The following is a 22,294-nucleotide window of genomic DNA, read 5'->3' as shown; positions in this document are numbered from 1 at the left end:
AAAAAACAAAAACAATCATTTGTAAATATTTCACACTTGTTATATGCATTTGTCCAGCTGGAGGTAATATCTTCTCTTCTCTTCTTCTTCCACCAACAATCTTTACACACACACATTGTGTTTTCATATTCAAATCATATTTGTTTCCTCCTTCTTATTTATGAATTTAGTTGCATGTCAGCTTTGACCTGGGGATGTTTATAATATTTAATAATTTCTGCTTATTTTACTCAAAACATGGCATAATTTCATGAGGTTTATTGTTTATAAATTAAATATAATAAAAAGCATAAGAGGTGTAAAGGAAGTTTTATTCACAAGAAATTATGCCATGCTTTTGAATGGTGTGTGTGTGTGTGTATGCATAGCCCGTTTTTGGGTGATCAGATGGCATTTGGTAGGCAAAATAGACATAACAAGTGTCAAATGTTCACAAATGTAAGCTGATCACACAGAATGGTGATCATTGTAGAATTTTTGATTTATAAGCATTCAAGTCAATTTGACCTGGAAAAAAAATGGCTTTTTTATTTACTGACATTAAAAATGGTCAAAATGGTTTCAAAACAATCTCCAGCCTGTAATTGTGCATTAACTTTTGTGCCTCTTTGAAAATAATTCAAAATTTCTTTTTTTTTCTAAAAAATGAGGCATTTTTGTATATTAATGAGGTTTATTATAAAAAATATTACAAAAATTTTTGCAAAATATGTTAATATGTTGTAAACAAGTTAGACAAAAAAGGTGAAAAAAGGCTCTCTTATCTATATATACTTCATTGTTTATAAGCAGTCAAAACAGACAAAATCATATTGATTGTGTGTGCTACATAAATAACTGATAAATGAACAGATCTCTTTCAGCTCATTGTCCTCTTTTTACAGTCATGTAAGTTATTTTGAGTGACTGCTGATTTTGAGTTTCTTCTAAAACCTGTGCCCACCCTGTTTTACCCAGGCCCACCCACTGTTCACAATCTGACAGTAATGTTTTGTTCAGTGTTAATTATACTTTATATAATAAAAATCTGTTGATGAACAGTGTGTCATTGTGTCTCTCTACAGTTTGTGTAATTGTGGTGTCTCAGATGAAGGCTGTGCTGCTCTGACTTCAGCTCTGAGATCAAACCCCTCACACCTGAGAGAAATGATTCTGTCCTATAATAAACTAGGAGACTCAGGAGTGAAGATTCTCTCTGCTGTTCTGGAGAATCCTCACTGTAAACTGGAGAAACTGAGGTAAGATCATCTCTCTGATAGTCAGATGACCTGCTCCTCAGTAAGATACATTCTCTAATAGTGAGACTGAAGCAGAAGTTTTAGGTTTATCATCAATGTCCTGAGGAGGAAGTTTTTTTTTTCACTGCACACTGATGATTTCTCACAGACTCTAATGTGACTGCAATGTGTCTGAAATTACTGTGAAATTTACTAAAACATTGGAATTAATCACACAAACTGTAGCTGGGACACAAACTAAATGTACTGTGTGAGCTGCAGGGTTTAAAATCAGCACTGACATGGAAATGATGGAAATAAATAGAACTTGGAGACTAAAATTACACAAGAGTCTCTGATCAGCTCAGACTTTCAGAATATAGAATTTATGCATTTACCCTCTATCAGGGGACAGAAGGGTTGCATGGTGAAGGTTAAAATGATCATCAAGGGTCAGTTATCTGTCAGCTATCAGCTTTTTTATTTCAATTATTTTCACTTATGAATTTTTTACAGTAAATCAGTAAAACTTGTTATAAACAGAAGAGAAATAAATAAGTTCTCTGTATTATAATATAAGAACATGTAAAATTCTGTTCTGTGTACAAGTGGGTCTGTTTTACACTCTGTTATAATAAAATTAAACTGTAATAAGACTCCACTGTAGAAAACAGAATGATTCAGAGGTGAATGAACTAAACCTACACTATACATGTCAGTATTTGTACTATACATTTGTGTTGTCAAGGTTTTTGTTAGAAACACAAGTCTATCAACATGATCCAGCTTTAGTGAGGACCACAAGAGAGTGACAATATTCCCCCAGTACTAAAAGCCCTCTCTGAAGGGGAACCTACACCTGACCTAAATGTTATTAAAAACTGGAGACTGCCGAGTTTCTTATTAAGAGATTATAAATTACTCTCCAAGGTTTTGGCCAACAGACTGAGTGAAGTCTTAGAACAAGTCATCCATCGTGATCAGACAAATTGTGTCTCAGGAAGATGAATTTTTATAATATTTCTGTTATCTGGGATATTTTAGATATCAGTAAGAGTCTTAACCAGATTTTGGTCTAGTGTCAGTAGCCCTAGAAAAGACTTTTGACCGAGGCGAACATAACTATTTATAAATGTGTTCACAGCATATTGTTTTAGTCCTGATTTTGTTTCCATGATAAAGGTTTTGTACAGTGTTACGTCCTGCGTGTATCTCGTGTATCTAGGGGTTTTAGGACAGAACACATTAAAAAGAGGAAAGAGCATAACCCAGACCCTGCCACAGCACCACAACATTCTGTATCAATCATAGATGTTTATTTAAACATCAGAGTATAACAAGGGGTAAATAAGGAGATTTCAACTTAGGTGGGTAACTGTTACGCCAAACACAGAGGTGAAAGCCGATGTGAAGGCGAACTGTTGTAATTCCACAACCAACTGGCTTAGGAAGAGAATATATTCCGGTGGTGCGCTAGAGAGCGCGGCCCACGAAGTCCGGACGAGAAAGAGATTACTATCCGGTGGTGCGCTAGAGAGCGCGGCCCACGAAGTCCGGAAGAGAATGCAAAACGGCGTGTTGGAAGCACGCCGAACCATATGTAATAACGGACGCCGGTTAGCATGAGAGGGGGGATCTTATAGGGTTGGTGATTGCGTGAGTGAATGAGAGTCCGGTGTGTGTAATTAGTACGCCGGCGAGCCGCTCCGTGCGGGCGGGGCACGCATGGGAGAAGAGTCAGGTAGCTCCCTGACACCACCCCCCCCTCCAGGGGCGGCACCGGACGCCCTGACCCTACGACGAGGACGACCCCTAGCCCTGGGCGCTGGGCGGTGCGGGTGGGCAGTATGGAAATCTGCCAGCAGGCCCGGGTCCAGCACGTCCTGTCGTGCTACCCAAGACTGATCCTCCGCGCCGTACCCTACCCAGTCTACCAGGTATTCGAGGCGACCCCCACGCCTCCTGGAGTCAAGGACCTCCCTCACTGCGTAGACGCCCGGCTGAGCTACGACCTCCGGCTGGACGGGCTCCACGGGGCCACCTGGAGGGCGAGAAATGGGCGAGACACACGGCTTCAGCAGGGACACGTGAAAGGTTGGGTGTATGCGGTACCCCGGTGGCAGCTCCAGCCGGTAGGACACGTCACTAATCCTCCTGGCGATCCTGAACGGCCCAATGAACCGGGGGCTGAGCTTGCGGCACGGCAGTTTCATCTTCAGGTCTTTTGTTGAGAGCCACACTCGATCCCCGGGGCGGTAGCCTGGAGACTCCAGACGTCTCGCGTCGGCGTGCCGGCGGGTGGTGCGGAGGGCCCGACACAACTGGGTGTGTGCCGACTCCCAGACCCGGTTGCTCTCCCGGAACCAGGCGTCCACCGAAGGCACGTCGCTGGGCTGATCCGACCAGGGGAACAAGGGCGGCTGGAACCCCAGCACGCATTGGAAAGGGGTGAGGCCCGTGGAGTCCTGGCGAAGCGAGTTCTGAGCATACTCCGCCCAGGGTAAGAACCGTGCCCAATCTCCCTGATCTTGGCTGCAGTACGTTCTCAAGTACCTGTTCAGCTCCTGTATCTTGCGTTCCGCCTGGCCGTTGGATTGAGGGTGGTAACCCGACGTCAGGTTTACTGACACCCCCAAGAGCCGGAAGAAGGCACGCCAAACCCGAGAGGAGAATTGGGGCCCACGGTCCGAAACTATCTCCTCCGGGAGGCCAAAGTTCCGGAATACGTGCTGAAATAAGGCCTCGGCCGTCTCGAGGGCCGTGGGCAACCCCTTTAGAGGCACAAGTCGGCAGGCCTTAGAGAAGCGATCCACCGCTACCAGGATACACGTGTTTCCCCCCGACCGTGGCAAGTCGGTCACAAAGTCGATGCCGAGGTGTGACCAGGGGCGCTGAGGGACGGGGAGCGGCATCAACTTGCCGACGGGCAGGTGGCGAGGTACCTTGGCCATGGCACAGGTGGAACACTCCTGGACATAGTGGGTAACCTCTTCTGCCATCCTTGGCCACCAGTAGCGAGCCTGAAGGAGCTGGACCGTCCTCCTCTCCCCTGGGTGACCCGTGCCCGGTCCCTCATGGACCGACTGGACTAGCTCCCCGCGGCAGGATGTGGGAACAAAAACCCTTCCCTCAGGGCACCCTCTGGGGGCGGGCTCCCGGACGGAGGCCGCACGGATCTCGCTGTCCATGTCCCAGACAATAGGCCCCACGACGATCGAAGGGGGGAGAATGGGGTCTGGGTGCCTCAGGCCCGAATATCCGGGACAGGGCGTCGGCCTTTCCGTTCAGCGCCCCAGCTCGGTAGGTGACTCGAAACTGGAACCGAGTGAAGAAGAGGGCCCAACGAGCCTGCCGGGCATTGAGTCTCCGGGCCTCCCGCAGGTACTGCAGATTTTTGTGGTCTGTGATCACAGTGAATGGGTGCTCTGCTCCCTCCAGCCAGTGCCTCCACTCGTCCAGGGCGAGCTTGATAGCTAGGAGCTCCCGGTTGCCGATGTCGTAGTTCTGCTCGGCGGCCGAGAGCTTGTGGGAGAAGAAAGCGCACGGGTGGAGCTGTGGTGGGGTGCCTGAGTGCTGAGAGAGAGCAGCCCCCACCCCCGTCGAGGAGGCGTCCACCTCCACTACGAAGGGCTTCCGGGGGTCTGGATGACGCAACACGGGAGCGGAGCAAAAGCGCTGGCGGAGCTCCTCAAACGCCCCTTGGGCCTCCTTGGTCCACCTCAGGGTCCTCGCCTTGCCCCTGAGGAGAGAAGTGAGGGGAGCGGTGATCAGGCTGTACCCCTGAATGAACCGACGGTAAAAGTTAGCGAAGCCCAAGAAGCGTTGGAGTTCCTTAATCGTCTCCGGAACGGGCCAGCTCTTCACTGCTCTCACCTTCCTGTCGTTCATCTGTATACCCCGTGCGCTAATGACGTAGCCCAGAAACTGTACCTCCTCACAGTGAAACTCGCACTTGGAGAGGTTAAGGTAGAGCTGGTGGGAACGAAGTGCCCCAAGGACCTCACGGACATGGTGATGGTGTTCCTCTAGGTGCCTGGAATAGATCAGAATGTCGTCGATGTAAACCATGACGAACCTTTGTAAGAAGGGTCGGAGCACCTCGTTCATAAACCCCTGGAACACAGCTGGGGCGATAGATAGGCCGTACGGCATGACCCGGTATTCGTAGTGTCCGGAGGGCGTTATGAAGGCGGTCTTCCACTCGTCCCCCTTCCTGATACGAACCAGGTTATACGCGCTCCGGAGATCCAGTTTAGAAAACACCCGTGCCTCTCGCAGGGCTTCCAGAGCTGCTGGGACCAGCGGGAGAGGGTAAGGGAGAGGGGAGATCTGGGCGTTGAGCTGCCGGTAATCGATGCAGGGACGTGTTGTTTCAACCAGGGCCTACCCAGGATCACGCCGACAGTGGACTCGTCGAGCACCATGAACCTTATCTCCTCTCTATGGAACAGCCCCACGCATAGAGTCACTATGGGCGCACAGTACTTCACCCAGCCCCGCCCTAGTGGGCGTCCCTGGATGGTCTGGACGGCTAAGTCCTGGGAACCCCGCTCCCGGGGGAGCTGCAAGCTGTTAAGGCAGGCTTGGGATATGAAGTTCCCTGCCGAACCTGAGTCCACCAGTGCATCCACAGAGAGAGAGAGAGAGGGAGTTAGAAGCGTCACAGGGAGTGTGGACAGAGTAGAAATGTCCGACGGAAACTCTACCGTACTCACCGCTGCCGGAGCCTGACACGTGGGGCAACAGCCGCTGGAGTAGCCCGGGCTCCCACCGTACCTGTCCTTGCCCGACGCCCGGCGGCTCTTCCCCCCCCACCGGGGAAGCCTCTGAGAACCCAGCTGCATGGGTTCGGCCTCAGCTGTGGCCGCCAGTCCAAGCTGTTCCCCCGAGGTGGGCGACCTGGGGTGGCATGCGGACAGTCGCTGGGAAAGTCCTATGGATCTCCCAATGAAGTCCTCCAGGCCCGTAGCGTCGTCAAATACCGCCATGGCCTGTTTGATCTCAGGAGAGAGACCCCGCCGATATACGCCCAGTAGCGCCGCCTCGTTCCAGCCACTAGATGCCGCCAAGGTGCGGAAACGCAAGCTGTAGGCCGTGATGTCGTCCCTCCCCTGGCGCAAGCTAAGCAGCTGGTCCGCTGTGGACAGGACCCCGGAAGTGGCACTGAAAACCTCGCGAAGGTGTGCCGCGAAATGATCGTACACCTCCATCAGGGGGCTGTCCGAGTCCCACAAGGCCTGAGCCCAAGCTAGCGCTCTTCCGGATAGGAGCGAAATGAGGAACGCCACCTTGGAGCGCTCGGAAGGGAAGCGCTGAGGCTGCATCTCCAGGTAGAGATTTACCTGGAGTAGGAAGCCGCGGCACGCTGACGCTTCTCCCACAAAAGTTCCCGGGAGTGCCATGGGACTGCCGGGGACAGTGGGATGTTCCGGACGAGCCGCGGTGGGGGGAAAGGCGGCTCGAAGCGCGGCGACCAGATCCCGAACCGGATCGGGGAGGGTGCTGGGCATGTTCTCCATTCCTGGTAGGAAAAATAATGTCCTTTTCCCCTTTTTTTTTTTTTTTTTTTTTTTTTTTTTTTTTTGAAAAAGGTCCGTTATTCTGTTACGCCAAACACAGAGGTGAAAGCCGAAGTGAAGGCGAACTGTTGTAATTCCACAACCAACTGGCTTAGGAAGAGAATACTATCCGGTGGTGCGCTAGAGAGCGCGGCCCACGAAGTCCGGACGAGAAAGAGATTACTATCCGGTGGTGCGCTAGAGAGCGCGGCCCACGAAGTCCGGAAGAGAATGCAAAACGGCGTGTTGGAAGCACGCCGAACCATATGTAATAACGGACGCCGGTTAGCATGAGAGGGGGGATCTTATAGGGTTGGTGATTGCGTGAGTGAATGAGAGTCCGGTGTGTGTAATTAGTACGCCGGCGAGCCGCTCCGTGCGGGCGGGGCACGCATGGGAGAAGAGTCAGGTAGCTCCCTGACAGTAACAAAACCTCAGGAGGAGCAATGCCAAAATAACAAACAAAAGGTTCACTGCCTGGGAAGTTGAAATCTTGCTAAACTAGAACACAAAAATAAAATAAATGACAGATTATCTGAACTCACTCCTTAGCTAACACAAAAGAGGAGAAAACAAGGATTTAAAAAATAAAATGGCACCCTCCTCCCTACCATTCTCAAAGTTACACAAAATAACAAAGATAACAATCAGCACCAAATTTACTTATTACCATAACATTTGATTTTGAGCACAATATTTGATTCAATATACCGAGGTGGGCAGGACATGGATCATGCTCTTAGAGAATTTTTCTCCACGACTGAGCGTTCTGCTCTCCTTTTAAAACTCCTTCCCCTCTGGTTGGTAAGCAGGTGCAGCTGAGAGGGAGCAATCAGATGACCTGTGAGCACAGTGGGAGGAACCAAAGGAGAGCAGGAGACAACAACAACAACAAAAGAAAAAGAAAAAATATACATCTTTGGACGTAACAACAGTGATGTTGAAAGTATACTGAAAGTTAATGGTGACTTATGTGGTTCCTTATAAAGTTTATAGAGGTGTTAGACAAGGTTGTGTCTTGTCTGGTGTGTTGTATACTTTAGTAATAGAAACACTTTTAAACAAGTTAAGAACAGATTTGTACTGATTATATATTTTAAAGTTCACAAACCTGTTTATCAGCTGATGATGATGATGATGATTTAATTAGTGATCAGAGGGAATTTGATGTTGGAAATAAAAGAATTTAAAAACATCTCTGCTACAAAAGTAAACTGATTTAAATGTAAATCCATGGATGTCCATATTGTTTACAGAGTTACAGTGTAATAGATGAACATTTATTGAGTTATAGTCTATTTGATGTGAGGAAACATTCTCACTAGAAATCTTTATTTGTGGTTTAGTTCTGTTTTTGTCAAAATTATTTATATATAGTATCTGACAATATTTTAGTAATTTTAATAAAGGGTTTTAAATCTGTTGATGAAGAGTGTGTCATTGTGTCTCTATAGGTTGCGTGATTGTGGTGTCTCGGATGAAGGCTGTGCTGCTCTGACTTCAGCTCTGAATTGCTCTGATTGTGGTGTCTCGGATGAAGGCTGTGCTGCTCTGAGACACCTGGATCTGTCCAGTAATAAACTAGGAGACTCAGGAGTGAAGAGTCTCTCTGCTGTACTGGAGAATCCTCACTGTAAACTGGAGACACTGTGGTAAGATCATATATTAAAACATTATTGATAAATCATGTCTAATCATGTCATGTCAGTCTAATCTTCATCCAGGTCATAATAATAGATAAACACATTCTGTATAAATACACACGTGGACAAAATTGTTGGTACCCTTCGGTCAATGAAAGAAAAACTCACAATGGTTACAGAAAAAACTTTGATCTGACAAAAGTAATAATAAATAAAAATTCTAGGAATGTTAACCAGTGAAAGTCAGGCATTGCTTTTCAACCATGCATGGAACTCATGGAACAGGCCTAGACAAAAATGATGGTACCCCTAGAAAAGATTGAAAATAATGTGTCCAAAAGGGACATGTTGATTCCAAAGAGATCCAAGGTGAACTTCATGCTCAAGGAACATCAGTGTCAGATCACACCATCCGTCGTTGTTTGCACCAAAGTGGACTACATGGGAGATGACCAAGGAGGACACAAATCATAAAAAAGCTAGTATATACCAAACTACATGTTGACAAGCCACAAAGCTTCTGGGAGAATGTCCTATGGACATATGAGACAAAAATGGAACTTTTTGCCAAGGCACATCAGCTCTATGTTCACAGACGGAAAAATTAAGGATATCAAGAAAAGAACACTGTCCCTACTGTAAAACATGGAGGAGGCTCTGTTATGTTCTGGTGCTGCTTTGCTGCATCTGGCACAGCGTGTCTTGAATCTGTGCAGGGTACAATGAAATCTGAAGACTATCAAGGGATTCTAGAGAGAAATGTGCTGGCCAGTGTCAGAAAACTTGGTCTCAGTCGCAGGTCATGGGTCTTTCAAAAGGACAATGACCCAAAACACACAGCTAAAAACACCCAAGAATGGAAGAGGAAAACATTGGACTATTCTAAAGTGGCCTTCTATGAGCCATGACCTAAATCCTATTGAGCATCTTTGGAAGGAGCTGAAACATGCCGTCTGGAAAAGACACCCTTCAAACCGGAAACAACTGGAGCAGTTTGCTCATGAGGAGTGGGCCAAAATACCTGCTGAGAGGTGCAGAAGTCTCATTGACAGTAACAGGAATCATCTGATTGCAGTTTGTGCAGGTTGTGCAACAAAATATTAAGTTAGGTTTACCATCATTTTTGTTTAGGCCTGTGTAACCCTATTTTTAACCCATAAGGTTATAAAATTTCCTTATTTAATTTTATTTACCCTTAACTAAGAAACCTGGATTCCTGTCAGTTGAATGGTGAATTGGCCGGTAGTATTCTATTTACGTCAGTCTCTTATTACAATAAAGAAGTAACTAATATATCAGATATCCTAAAATCACAATATTTCTTAGTAGTAAATTAACCATCCCAATGAATGAAACAAGAATACAAAATGTAAATTAGTAAATTAACATGCAATATTTATTTTCTTATGCTAGAGTTTTGTTATTTTAGTTGGGTTGTAGTTATCATTTAAACAAAATGTATGAAACAATTAAACAAAAGTGAGGATGAAATATTTAAAACCAGAAACCAACATAAAATGTATCAAATCGCATGAAAAGTAATTATTCTTCTGTTGTTGCTATTCTTATTACAACCCTGTTAATACTTTCAGTTATGTTTATCACATGACATGAGATTACATTCAACCTTTAGTAAAATGAAACACCTCAAAACATATAAGGCGATACAAAAAGATATAAGAACCCAATATGAATAGTATTTCACAGTTTATAAGAACCAACTAAGTCACACACACTAGTGTTTCATTGGGGCCCCGTTGGTGCACATTCGCGGTGTAAAGGTTAATGACCAATCCTCTTAAGCACAAACTTGAATAGATCCACTTACATCCATCCGAGGAAAAACAAGATGAACTCACGATTACCAGTGATCAATTCTGCGGCGTGAGGAGTCAGGCCGATCCAAGCACAGTGTAAACACGTGAACTTTTCCAGCAGCAGCAGTGGCAAACGAGGAAGTCCTACAGTAGGTCCAACTCGATCCCGTCTGCATTCAATGTCCACGCACACGTTGTTCCCGTTATAACCGCTGAATGCCGAACTTAGAAGAATCAAATAAACTAATGAATACAGTTTCGTTACACATTGGGCCTTAATATTTCAACGAATATTCTCAGTCTCCAAAGATGCTAACCTCTGCGGCTTCCTTAGCACACGCAGCCTGCACGTCCCTTCTCGCCATGTGCGTTGCTCTTCCCCCCTTTCTTTTACGTGACCTTTTACCTTTCCCTCAACAGTCATTGGCCAACAATAATACTCACATTTAACCCATTAATTGACTATATAAAACAAACCCATATCTGAAAAATAAAACAATGCTGCATGGAATATTATATTTTGAAATAGAAATAAAATAAATAAATTGGCATTATACAACATTGAAAACAAAGCACATTTTTAAAGGTCCCTACACCTGTTCCATGAGTTTATTTTTTTAAATAATTCCTTTGAAGCATGGTTGAAAAGCAATGTCTGATTTTCATTGGTTAACATTCATAGAATTTTTACTTATTATTACTTTTGTCAGATTAAAGTTTTTTCTGTGACCGTTGTGTTTTTCTTTCATTGACCGAAGGGTACCAACAATTTTGTCCACGTGTGTAAAACACAGTCACAGTTGTTCTTGTCAATACTGAATAAACCATTTACACTTTCACAGTCTGGGTTTAAAAAATACACCAATTAACTAACAACTTCTCCAAAAACTATTTAGAGACTGACACTGTTTTATGTCTGATTACTGACAGTCTGATCTTCTCAAGAAAGATCTGTTTGTGTGAACTTGGATTAAAACAGAGATTTTGTTGAGATGTGAAGCAGAGAAAAGTTACAGAAAACATTTACTGTACATTTATATTTTATTTCTCACACACAACCATACACAGTATGACATGTAGTGAAATGTAATTAAACTGTCTGTGATTTAAACATAAAATAAAATAGAATAATAAAAAAGAAAATAGAATAAAAATAGAATAGATGTAACAAATAGAAATGTAAGAATCAGTTTAATGGAGTGGAAAAATAAATCTGAATATGGATCAATGGCAGAACAATGTGACTGTTTTAATAAAGTTCAGATGTGTTAAATACTGCAATATATGAAATATGTTATGTGTAAAATAAAATCTGGCTGATGTATCAGTGTTGTATATGAAAGTCCAGAAAAAGTCCAAGTTCTAGTCTTATGTGTTGTCCTGGTCTCTAAAGTGTGTGTTACTCAGTCCACAATAATACACTCTGTCTACAGTCAGAGTCGACACTCGAGCCCCAGTAAAATGTTCCTGATAAATCAGTGTCTGATGATGTAGATTACAGAAGATATGTCTGAAAATAGGCTTCGTCTTCATCAAACAATAATATTTACGTCATGATTTAAAACATGAAGACTGATTGTAATGTTAGCTGAAGTGAAAATATCCTGTACCCTTCAGTTATAAGCCATGCCCATCAAAAGCTACACCCATCACTTTGCCCTGCCTCTCACTTTGACACCACCACCCCACACCCTGCCCCATTACTGGGGAGATGTAATTACCAGACTAACACTTATCACTGTGTTAATGAGTAGTATGTGAATGTGGATTTAGATGAATGAGGACTTCCTGTTTTACAGATCTGATTTATTTGCCACATATTTGATCAATAATGTTAAATTGTTAACTGCTAAAAGGTTTTCTTTTCTCTTCTCATTTTTAAAGTCTTCTAAAACTGGATGTGATTTAGTCATCAGTGAAAGCTTTTTGAAGTGATTTATTCATTTAGACGACTAGTTAGTTTTCATACAAAAATACTAGTGGATTTAAGGTTGTTAGCTAAAAAAGTTTACATGTGTATTTGTAGCAAAGATGAAGAGTGTTTCATTGTGTCTCTCTACAGTTTGTATAATTGTGGTGTCTCAGATGAAGGCTGTGCTGCTCTGACTTCAGCTCTGAGATCAAACCCCTCACACCTGAGTCTCCTGGATCTGTCCTATAATAAACTAGGAGACTCAGATAAGAAGCTGCTGTCTGATCTTAAGGATGATGAACATTACAAACTACAGACACTGAAGTGAGTAATGACCTTTTAATAAAAGTTTAACCTCATTATCATTACACATTGATACACATTACATTTCTTTTCAATAACTTTCAGATTATCAGGTTAGAAAATGTCACTATATTCTGATTAATCAGAATTTTTCTAACGATTCTCTATGATGCTGTTTTGTGTTCAGTAAAGTGTGTTGATGTAAAATTCATGTGAAGGCAGAAAACAGGGATTCAGACAGTCTACAAAAAGTCACAAATGAGTTGATGAGAGTGATTGTTAATGAACATTGTGTCTTCTGTCATTCCTATAAAATTCACCTCAGTTTGTTCTTAAAGTCTGCACTTAAATATAAATGTAGAACAAGATATAATGACACAGTAGTGTTTGTTATTTAAAAAAGCTCCTGTGATTGGATAAGAGCAGTGATGTGATGGGTAAAGATCTGCTCATTATCCTGTTAGAACTTGTGGAAGTTCTCATTTGTTCTAGTTAAATGTTAAAACACAGATATTAGTAAGAATGAAGAAATGTTGAATGATTCATTATAAACAGGACATGATAATGTTTCTGTTGGAGCAGAGATGATTACATGCTGTTGATCATGAAGTACCACAGTCCACTTTGTGTTGATTAATTCACATGTTTTTCTTTCATATTCAGGGTCTAATGAATATCTGTGTGTGATGAAGACTCCAGTGTTCCTGCATTACCATGATGGAGAATAGAGAACATGTTTATTAACACATCACTCATTTAGTTCTATCACATTAAACAGACTTAGAGACGTGAGAAGTGTGTGTTCATCATGTACAGTGAATCAGACTAAACACAATTCTACACTGAGTTTATAATGACCACTGATCCATGGATAAAATTCCCTGGACCTCAATCCCATAAAAACCTGAGGGATTATTTGGAACAGCAGGTGAAAATCCACATGAACCTGAGCTGAACCCAGTCAGTGGAAGAGAAATAAAATGGACAGGAACAGTTTCAGGACATTGGTGGATTTCTCACCTGATAGGATTGGAGTTTATCTGAGGAGTTTATCTGATGAAGCCCATAGGAGACTTCAAGTCACATTTATCTTTTGGGTAATTAATGTTCCAGTGATGTTATACTAAATATCAGAACTCTTCTAATCAAATCAAATTAATGATCCACCAATAACTGTTGTATGATGTAGTTTTGATGGTTTGTGAATTTACTGTTTGTGTGATTTATTATTTGTTTATTATTGTAATATGATTTACACTTTTTACACATGTATACTTATAGTTATTTTACTGGATACAGAACTAAAATTATATTGTATAAAGGTACTTAAAATGTCTTGTATAAATACATCATACATTTAGAAGGAATAAAATACATAAATACAATGTAAATAAAATTATTTTTGTTGTGTACAATTAATATTATGTATAGCTAATTCTGTAGAATATTCTGTAGAAAAACATTTTGTTCTTCAAATATATAATGTAATGTAAATTCCCTTTTCTCGAGCCGCTCTCACGCACCACTGCTGCTGCTGCATTTCTAATCCCCCCTCCAACCCGTCGTCCAGTCCATTAAGTTACCTTAACGTATTTGCGTCCCTTTCCTTCCTTCTTCTCCCTTTCCCCTCTCCCCCCTCTCTACCCTATTCTATTTATCAATCTATTTCTTTTTCAAACTGCAAGCGAACCTTTCAATAACATGCATGCCATGCTTCTGATTCTGTTGCATTGGGGGGACTCTTTGATTCTCCAGCCGCCGCTCTCCCCACACCGTCCATGCATGCGCACGGAAGGCGCGCGGGAAAATTTGCCCAGAACAGAACCATACTGCCAACACTAACTGTATGCATATCGCTTAATAAACCTTCATTTGACAAAGTGGTCCTGACTGAACTGGATTTATTTGCATGTGAACACAAAACTACCAAAAAAACCTTTAACTAACAGTCCGAAATGTCATTTTATAATGGATTAAAAACTGCCTCCTGATTCAGTTTTACTGACAGATATTGTGGTTTTGAAGAGAAATAACTTTATAATACTACTGTATAATGAATTTAGTTTTATTTGGCTTAATACACAGTGTCTGTACATACAGTACATTTTCCCACTTTTAAAAAATTGCAACACATTTATTTAAAATAATTGTTTTGTAGTAAGTTATGGTTCTGTTGTTTAGGAGCTCACAGACCTGTGCCTTCGGCAGCATTGGGCAGATTTGGGTCTTGACCACACAAAGTTAGATTTTTTTTTCATTTTAGCCAAAGTGAAGATAATACAGAAAATACCAGCATTATTTCTAACTACACTCTTAACCCGAATTAGTTGACATTACTAGAAATTTGCGAGGAAACCCGTTGCACAAAACCATTTCAGTTTTTACACGGGATAAAACTAAACAAGTTGTTTGAACATAGAATCTCAAGTCATGCGATAGACAAATTCATTCATTCATTCATCTTCTACCGCTTATCCGAACTACCTCGGGTCACGGGGAGCCTGTGCCTATCTCAGGCGTCATTGGGCATCAAGGCAGGATTGCGATAGACAAATAATATTTAAATTAGTAGTCTTTACTGAAATTCATTAGTTCACATTACTAATGTTTTTTGAGCATATGTTTTATCAAAAAAAAAAAAAAAAAGTAGGGGGCACGGTGGCTTAGTGGTTAGCACGTTCACCTCACAAGTCCAGGGTTGGGGTTCGATTCCCGCCTCCACCTTGTGTGTGCGGAGTTTGCATGTTCTCCCCGTGCCTCGGGGGTTTCCTCTGGGTACTCCGGTTTCCTTCCCGGTCCAAAGACATGCATTGTAGGTTGATTGGCATCTCTGGAAAATTGTCCGTAGTGTGTGATTGTGTGTGTGAATGAGTGTGTCTGTGTGCCCTGCTCTCCGTCCAGGGTGTATCCTGCCTTGATGCCCAATGCTGCCTGAGATAGGCACAGGCTCCCCGTGACCCGAGGTAGTTCGGATAAGTGGTAGAAAATGAGTGAGTGAGAGTGTTTTATAAAATAACTATTAATGTCTTAGAATTTAAATTATACTACTTAAATGAGATTTCATGTATTAATTTAATAAGAAATTAAACAACAACAATATTTCATTTTTTTATTTTGATTTTTTTTACCTGTTTTTTGTTGACAATTAACAGGTAACTGTCATGAATGAAGCACCTGCCTCGTCCTCCGATCGCCACCAGAGGGAGCATTCTCCCGAGTATTAGCAGCTCCCATAATCCCTCACTGGATCTGATTGCACCGCCACCTGTTCCCAATCAGCTGCAACCTATATTAACAGACTTGAACTTGACTTCTGTGCGAAGTCTCGATTTGCCTCGGCTATTTTTCTGAGCGTTTCCTGTTTTGTATTTTCCGGTTATTACTTTGTTTGTATTTCTGCCTTACTATTCTCTGCCGCCTGCCCTGACCCTTTGCCTGTTATATTGACCATGATTTCTGTCTACTCTGCATTGTTGTGTTTGCCAATGTTGACCCTTGTCTGTTGTACTGTGAGTATTCTAATAAAGCCTGTAAATGGATCCTCAGCCTTATGATGCTTCATTACAGAAGACTTCGCCACAAAGTGATCCAGCAGTGATTTCCAAGCTCTCGACTGAGCTTTCAGCTCAAGTGCAGCAACTCGCAGGCCACTAAAAACAGTTGACTCACCTTACCTTGCTCACGAGTGAACTCACAATGCTACAAAGCCTGCGAGGTAGCCCAGCGGTGCTCAGCCATCGGCGTCTCCGCCTGCTCCCCCTTACACTGTCTCCTCAGCCGCTAACCCACAGCTTGCCTTTTCGGATAAGTTCAACAGCGATCCAGCGAAATGCAGGGGTTTCCTGATGCAGTGCTCACTCTTTGTGACACAACAACCCTCTCTTTACCCCACTGAAGCCAGCCAAATAGCCTTTGTCTGCACCCTTCTCACGGGAAGAGCTCTAGAGTGGGCCACCGTGGTATGGAGAGAGGATGGCACCGCGTTCCCCTCCTTCCATCATTTCCTGACCCAGTTTCGTAGTGTATTCGAACATTCCGCAGGAGCAGAGAGTGCAGAGGAGCACCTATTAAGTGTTTCTGAGGGAAACCGTACTGCCGCGGATTATGCCCTCGAATCTCGCACCCTCGCGGCACAAGCTGGCTGGGAGGAGAGACAACTCAAGCTTCTCTACCGCAAGGGATTGAGCAACGAGCTGCAGGCTGAACTTGCCTGTCGTGACAAGGGGAAAGATTTGTCGGCATTCATGGAGCTGTCGATCCAAATAGACAACCTGATAAGAACTGAATGATAAGAATGCCCGCACGCATTCTGAGAATGTCGAACCCATGCAGCTCAGATATACACAACTCACACCCAAGGAGAGAGCACGACGCATCCATCACCAGCTCTGTCTGTACTGTGGAAAATCCAGACACCTGTTGCCAACCTGTCCCACCAGACCACGCAATAAATAAAACACCCTGGTGAGTTTGAACATTTTCACCTCCCGATCTCAGAATTGTGCGCAATTTGACTATCAGGCTCTGAATGAGCTGACCGTAAAGTTTCCTTATACTCTCTCACTCATCCCATCAGCTCTAGAACAACTATGCAAGGCCAAATATTTCACCATAATGGACTTACGCAATGCTTACAACCTCATTTACATCATAGAAGGAGACGAATGGAAAACTGCCTTTTAAACCCAGTCGGGCCACTACGAATATTTTGTCATGCCATTCGGCCTTTCTAACAGTCCATCAGTATTCCAATCGTTCATTAACGATGTTTTCCGGGATATGCTGGATCGCTGGGTGATCGTGTACATTGAAGACATCCTTATCCACTCCGAGACATTAGTGGACCTCAAACCATCAAGGAACTACAGCGGTTCCTCTGGTTTGAGAACTTCTATCGCCGTTTCATTAGTGGATTAGAACCATAGTGGCACCACTCACATCTATGACAAAAAAGGCACCGTCCCGTCTCACGTGGTCACCCATGGCAATTACAGCCTTTCGTCTCTTGAAGGAGCGTTTCATCATTTCAGATCTTGAAGAAGAAGAGACAGACTTGGAAGTAGAGTCTAGAGGAATAAGGACCTTTTTCTGGGACGAACGAACATATAAGGATAGGAGTGGTGTGGAGAGACATCAATCTGAAGAACAGATAGCGGCTAAGTTGTGGTCCTTGACGAGGTTTGATGGACTGTGGACATTAGAAAATCTTTTTCCGCATGACAATTGGTGTGAAAAGATAAAGGCTTTTACATTTAAAACCACCTCCACAAAGACCTGCCTGGGGAACAGGAGGAAGTTGCTGGAACTGCAATAACCCAGGTCACTTGAAGAGAGACTGTCCCTACGTACAATATGGGGCACCAGGAGGAGCCATGGGAAATCAAGGAGGACAACAGATGCCTGCAGAAATGCCTGCACCAATGCTCCAACAAGGAACAGGGCAACCAGGAATTCAGCAAGCACCTGCCAATGGATGGGCCCAGGATTTCAAGGACAAGCCCCAGTTCCACCTGGAGGGAGCCCCATGGGCTCAGCTCCAGGTGGAATGTGAAGAAGCCTAGAGAAGCCAGAGGGGGAGCTGATTGGAATTGGAAATGAAGTACAGGCCCCATTCCTGATTGACACAGGAGCAACATTTACAAGCATTGGAAACGAAGGCTCAAAGCTTCACCTCACACGTAGAGCAATAAAAGACAGTGGGCTTCTCAGGAAAAACTCAGACTCTATGATTTACCGAGCCTCAATGGATTACTGTAGAAGGAATAGTAGTGCAACACCTTTACTCTATTCCCCAGACACTCCAGCTAATCTTCTTGGAAGAGATGTGCTCTGCAAATTAGGAGACAAAATACACTGTGGGCCAACAGGGGTGTGGATAACACTCCCAGAGATGTAGGCCCAACAGTACTTAGTAGTAAGCCAAGAAGAAGAAATAACAGAACTGGACAAGTGTATTGGATGGAAATCAAAGACAAAGATGTAATGAGTGGGATGTTGTTTGGTCCACTCGGTGGCAGTAATGGTAGTATAAAGCATTGAATGAAGAAGAGATAGTAACTTGTATGTGAGGGATGTCCCGGTCGAATAAAAGAAATCAGTTCCTGCAATCTTGAGTTCCTCTTATTTGTGTGATGCCTGAATAATACAACAGATACATCAAAAATATGGAGAGAATACTCTGAATGGAAGCCATGGTTAAACAACATACGTCCAGATTGCTGTGAAGCTAGAGGACCATGGCATTGTACCCTGAAATATGATGAAGGGGGAAAGATGAAGAATATGCATCGCTATGGGAGGAAAATATGATATCAGTACGGACAGTATAATAATTGGCCAGCAAGGAGTAGCTGCATATGTCATACTTCAGAACAGATTCAAGGATGGTATCAAGTTGGAGATGCAGTCTCCCACATCTCCCTGATGATCAGGCAAGGTTTTGAATACAAAGATTTAGGGCCTATGATGAAAGAGGCAGGATGGGTAATGAAGTGGAACGTAACTAGAAACCCTAGAATACATATGTCAGAAGATAGAAAGTTTCTTAAAATAGATTATAAAGAGACACAGCAGGTAGTAAGTCAGCAGACAAAAATACAAGTGAGAGTAGAAGTAGAGGTACAGATGCCACAAATGGCAGATGAGGAAGAGCTAACAGAAAAAGAAGTAGAAGAAGCACTAAGTAAAGTCCCAGAGCAACTGTGGACTAAACACACAACAGATGTAGGACTAGTTAAGTCAGCAGGGTTAGCAAAAATACAGGTTAGACCCAACGCTCCATTACCCTATCAGAGACAGCAGAAGAACAACAAGCGGAAGAAGGGATAGGGCCAACAATTAAAGGGCTAGTGGAAGCAGGGGTTTTAATCCCCACAAGGAGTCAGTGCAACACTCCAATTTTTCTGGTCAGAAAGCCTAATTCAGACAAATGGGTTGGTCCATGATTTAAGACTAGTCAATCAGATAGTGGTGGTGGAGACACCAGTGGTCCCGGATCCACACACTTTGTTATCAAACATCCCAGAGGGAACAAAATGGTACACGGTAATTGATCTGTGTTCTGCATTTTTTAGTGTTCCATTGCACCCTGACTCTCAGCACTTGTTTGCATTCACATATCGAGGCAACAGTACACGATACGTACACGAGGTTGCCTCAAGGATATTGTGAGAGTCCATCGATATTTAACCAAGTATTAACTAGAGACCTGGTAAATTTACAAATGGATAGTCTCATGGTTCAGTATGTTGATGACTTATTGATCTGTAGCCAAACAAAGGAACAGTGCTTGCAGGACTCAATAATAGTACAAAGGCCCTGGCAAACAATGGGCACAAAGTCAGTAAAGAAAAACTGCAATTCTGCCAGAAAAAGGTGGAATATTTGAGAAGGGTTCTGGAAGGAACAACACGAAAGATATTATCGGCTCATGTACAGGCTATACATGATGCACCATGACCTCAAACCGTACGACAGATGTAGTTATTCCTGGGCATGGCAGGATTTAGTAGACCATGGATATGTGACTTTGCCTTAAAGGTGCAACCGCTTAGAGACATGATAAAAGCAGTGGATCAGGCTAAACCCAATGCACAGCTGACATGGACACCAGAAGCATCAGCAGCATTTGAGATGTTGAAGTGTACACTAGCCTCAGCCCCAGCACTGGCTAGTCCAGATTACAGTAAGCCATTTCATCAATAGGTGTCAGAAAGACAAGGTTTTGCATCTGCTGTGCTATTGCAGCAGCAACAGGGCATGGGAAAACAACCTATTGCATACTTCAGCAAAGCCCTAGATAATGTTGAAAAGGGTATGCTGCCCTGTTATCGTGCCATATCAGCAGCTGCATTTGCATACCAAAAGGCTTCTACAATTACGATGGGTCACCCAGTGACCCTATACACCTCACATGCACTGCATGCATTATTTACAAGTCAGGTGTTTGTAATAACCAATGCAAGACGCACTGGGTACGATGTAATACTGTCAGCACCGGAATTGACGATCGAAAGGTGTAATACAGTGAACCCAGAATCTGAAAAATTCCTAAAAGATAGGAAGGCGTTTATCACCCAAGCTCCCAAGGCAGAGTAGAAAGAGCAAATGGTTGAAAGAAAAAATTGCCAATATATGTCATAGCACAAACCTGAATTGGGTGCAGGCATTGCCATTAGCACTGATGAAAATGCGCTCACAGACAAACCGTACAACGCACCTGACACCTCATGAGATGGTAACAGGCAGGCCAATGCCTGTAGCATACACACGAGGACCCTATAAGGGTCCGTCGCTGGAACAAATGGAAGGCGAGATGTCAAGTTATGTAAAGCATTTAACCCATAGCCACAGACTCTTGTATCCTCAGCTGGGTCCGGCTACACATGGTACAGCAATAGAAGAACCACATAACCAGGTAGAACCAGGAGACTACGTATACATCAGAACATTCAAAAGAAAACATTGGAGAGAACCAAGGAGAGAAGGACCTTTTAAAGTGGTGTTAGCTACTCCCACAGCAGTCAAGGTTGAAGGTAAGGAATATTGGTATCATCACAGACCAACAGGGCCTGCCGCCAGACCAGTTTAGCACTATAGATCCTGATACACTTAATTTCTTACTCCAAAACTAAAATTGTAAAAGTGTACCTATAAGCCATGATGCAGTTAGCCTTAACTCGCAACAAAGACAGAGGAAATGAACCGCCAGATAAATCCAATAAAACTGACAGACAAAATGAAGGCAGACTAACTGCTCAGATCTTCTATATGGCATGTATAATAGGGTTGATTTTAAATCTGGCAATCACATTAGATTTCCTTACAGCAAGCGTTCGTGTCCATGTCACGCAATCAGGAGATAAATATAGCGTTTCAGCGTCAGTTCAGGCAGGCCACATAGTCAAGCTTGGCTATCAGCTGATGTCAATTTTCTAACCCCGCCCATCAGCTGATCTGATTAATAAGCGCACTATTGGTCCCTTTCAAACAGGGCACCTTATTTAAATGCTTTTTTTCCGTCTGGCTGCTTGGCTGTTTCCTCTGCATTACTGCCACTGTGATTTAAACTCAGTGGATATTTGGAGTTTAAACCGCAAGCAATCTTCTGTTGTGGGGCTGCTGCCTCTGCATTGCTGCTGCTGCGATTTAGACCTGGTGACTATTTGGAGCTTAAACCGCAAGCTATCATCTTTTGTGGAGCTGCTGCCTTTGCATTGCTGCTGCTGCGATTTAGACTCGGTGACTATTTGGAGCTTAAACCGCAAGCTATCATCTTTTGTGGGGCTGCTGCCTCTGCATTGCTGCTGCTGCGATTTAAACTTGGTGGCTAATTAGAGTTTAAACCGCAAGCTATCTCCTTTTGTGTTTCGCGATGTGGAACTATAAGAGGTCGTGATTACTATTAGTATACTCGAGCCGAAGGGGAAGTTTTGAAGACGCTTTGAACTTACGGTAAATCGATATGGCGCGCATGTTTGTGTATAATGGTGCGTTTGTTGAGCCGGAAGCGACCTTAGGGCTGGCGTGTTGTACAGTCTGTTATACTATGCTACGTTAGGCTATGCTTCGCTATGCTATGTATGTTATGCTATGCTAGGTTATATTATATATTACGCTTTGTTATAAGATAAGGTTATGCTATGCTTTTGCATTGCTCGTCATGATGAGTTATGCCATGCTTGCTATTCTAGGCTAGATTACCTCATGCTAGGTAATGCATGCCTCGATATGCCATGCTAAGCCAGCTCGTTATGGTATGCTAGGTTATGCTATGTTATGTTATGTTAGCTAGGCTTACCTTGCTAGGCTATGTTACGTTATGCTATGCCTTGCTAGACCAGGT

General features: G+C 43.4%; 1 protein-coding gene across 1 annotated transcript in view; it reads left to right on the top strand.

Annotated features, from left to right (window-relative positions):
- LOC132858837 (NACHT, LRR and PYD domains-containing protein 12-like) overlaps positions 1-22,294 on the top strand; it is a 379,445-nt gene that overhangs the window by 78,392 nt on the left and 278,759 nt on the right. The window contains exon 12 of the mRNA XM_060889353.1: positions 8,336-8,427. Within this exon, the coding sequence (XP_060745336.1) occupies positions 8,336-8,427 (92 nt within the window). The remainder of the gene's footprint in view (positions 1-8,335; positions 8,428-22,294) is intronic.

This window comes from Tachysurus vachellii, chromosome 16 (assembly GCF_030014155.1).
Source record: "Tachysurus vachellii isolate PV-2020 chromosome 16, HZAU_Pvac_v1, whole genome shotgun sequence".
Classification (NCBI taxonomy): domain Eukaryota; kingdom Metazoa; phylum Chordata; class Actinopteri; order Siluriformes; family Bagridae; genus Tachysurus; species Tachysurus vachellii.
This window is presented reverse-complemented; position numbering and strand designations above follow the sequence as displayed.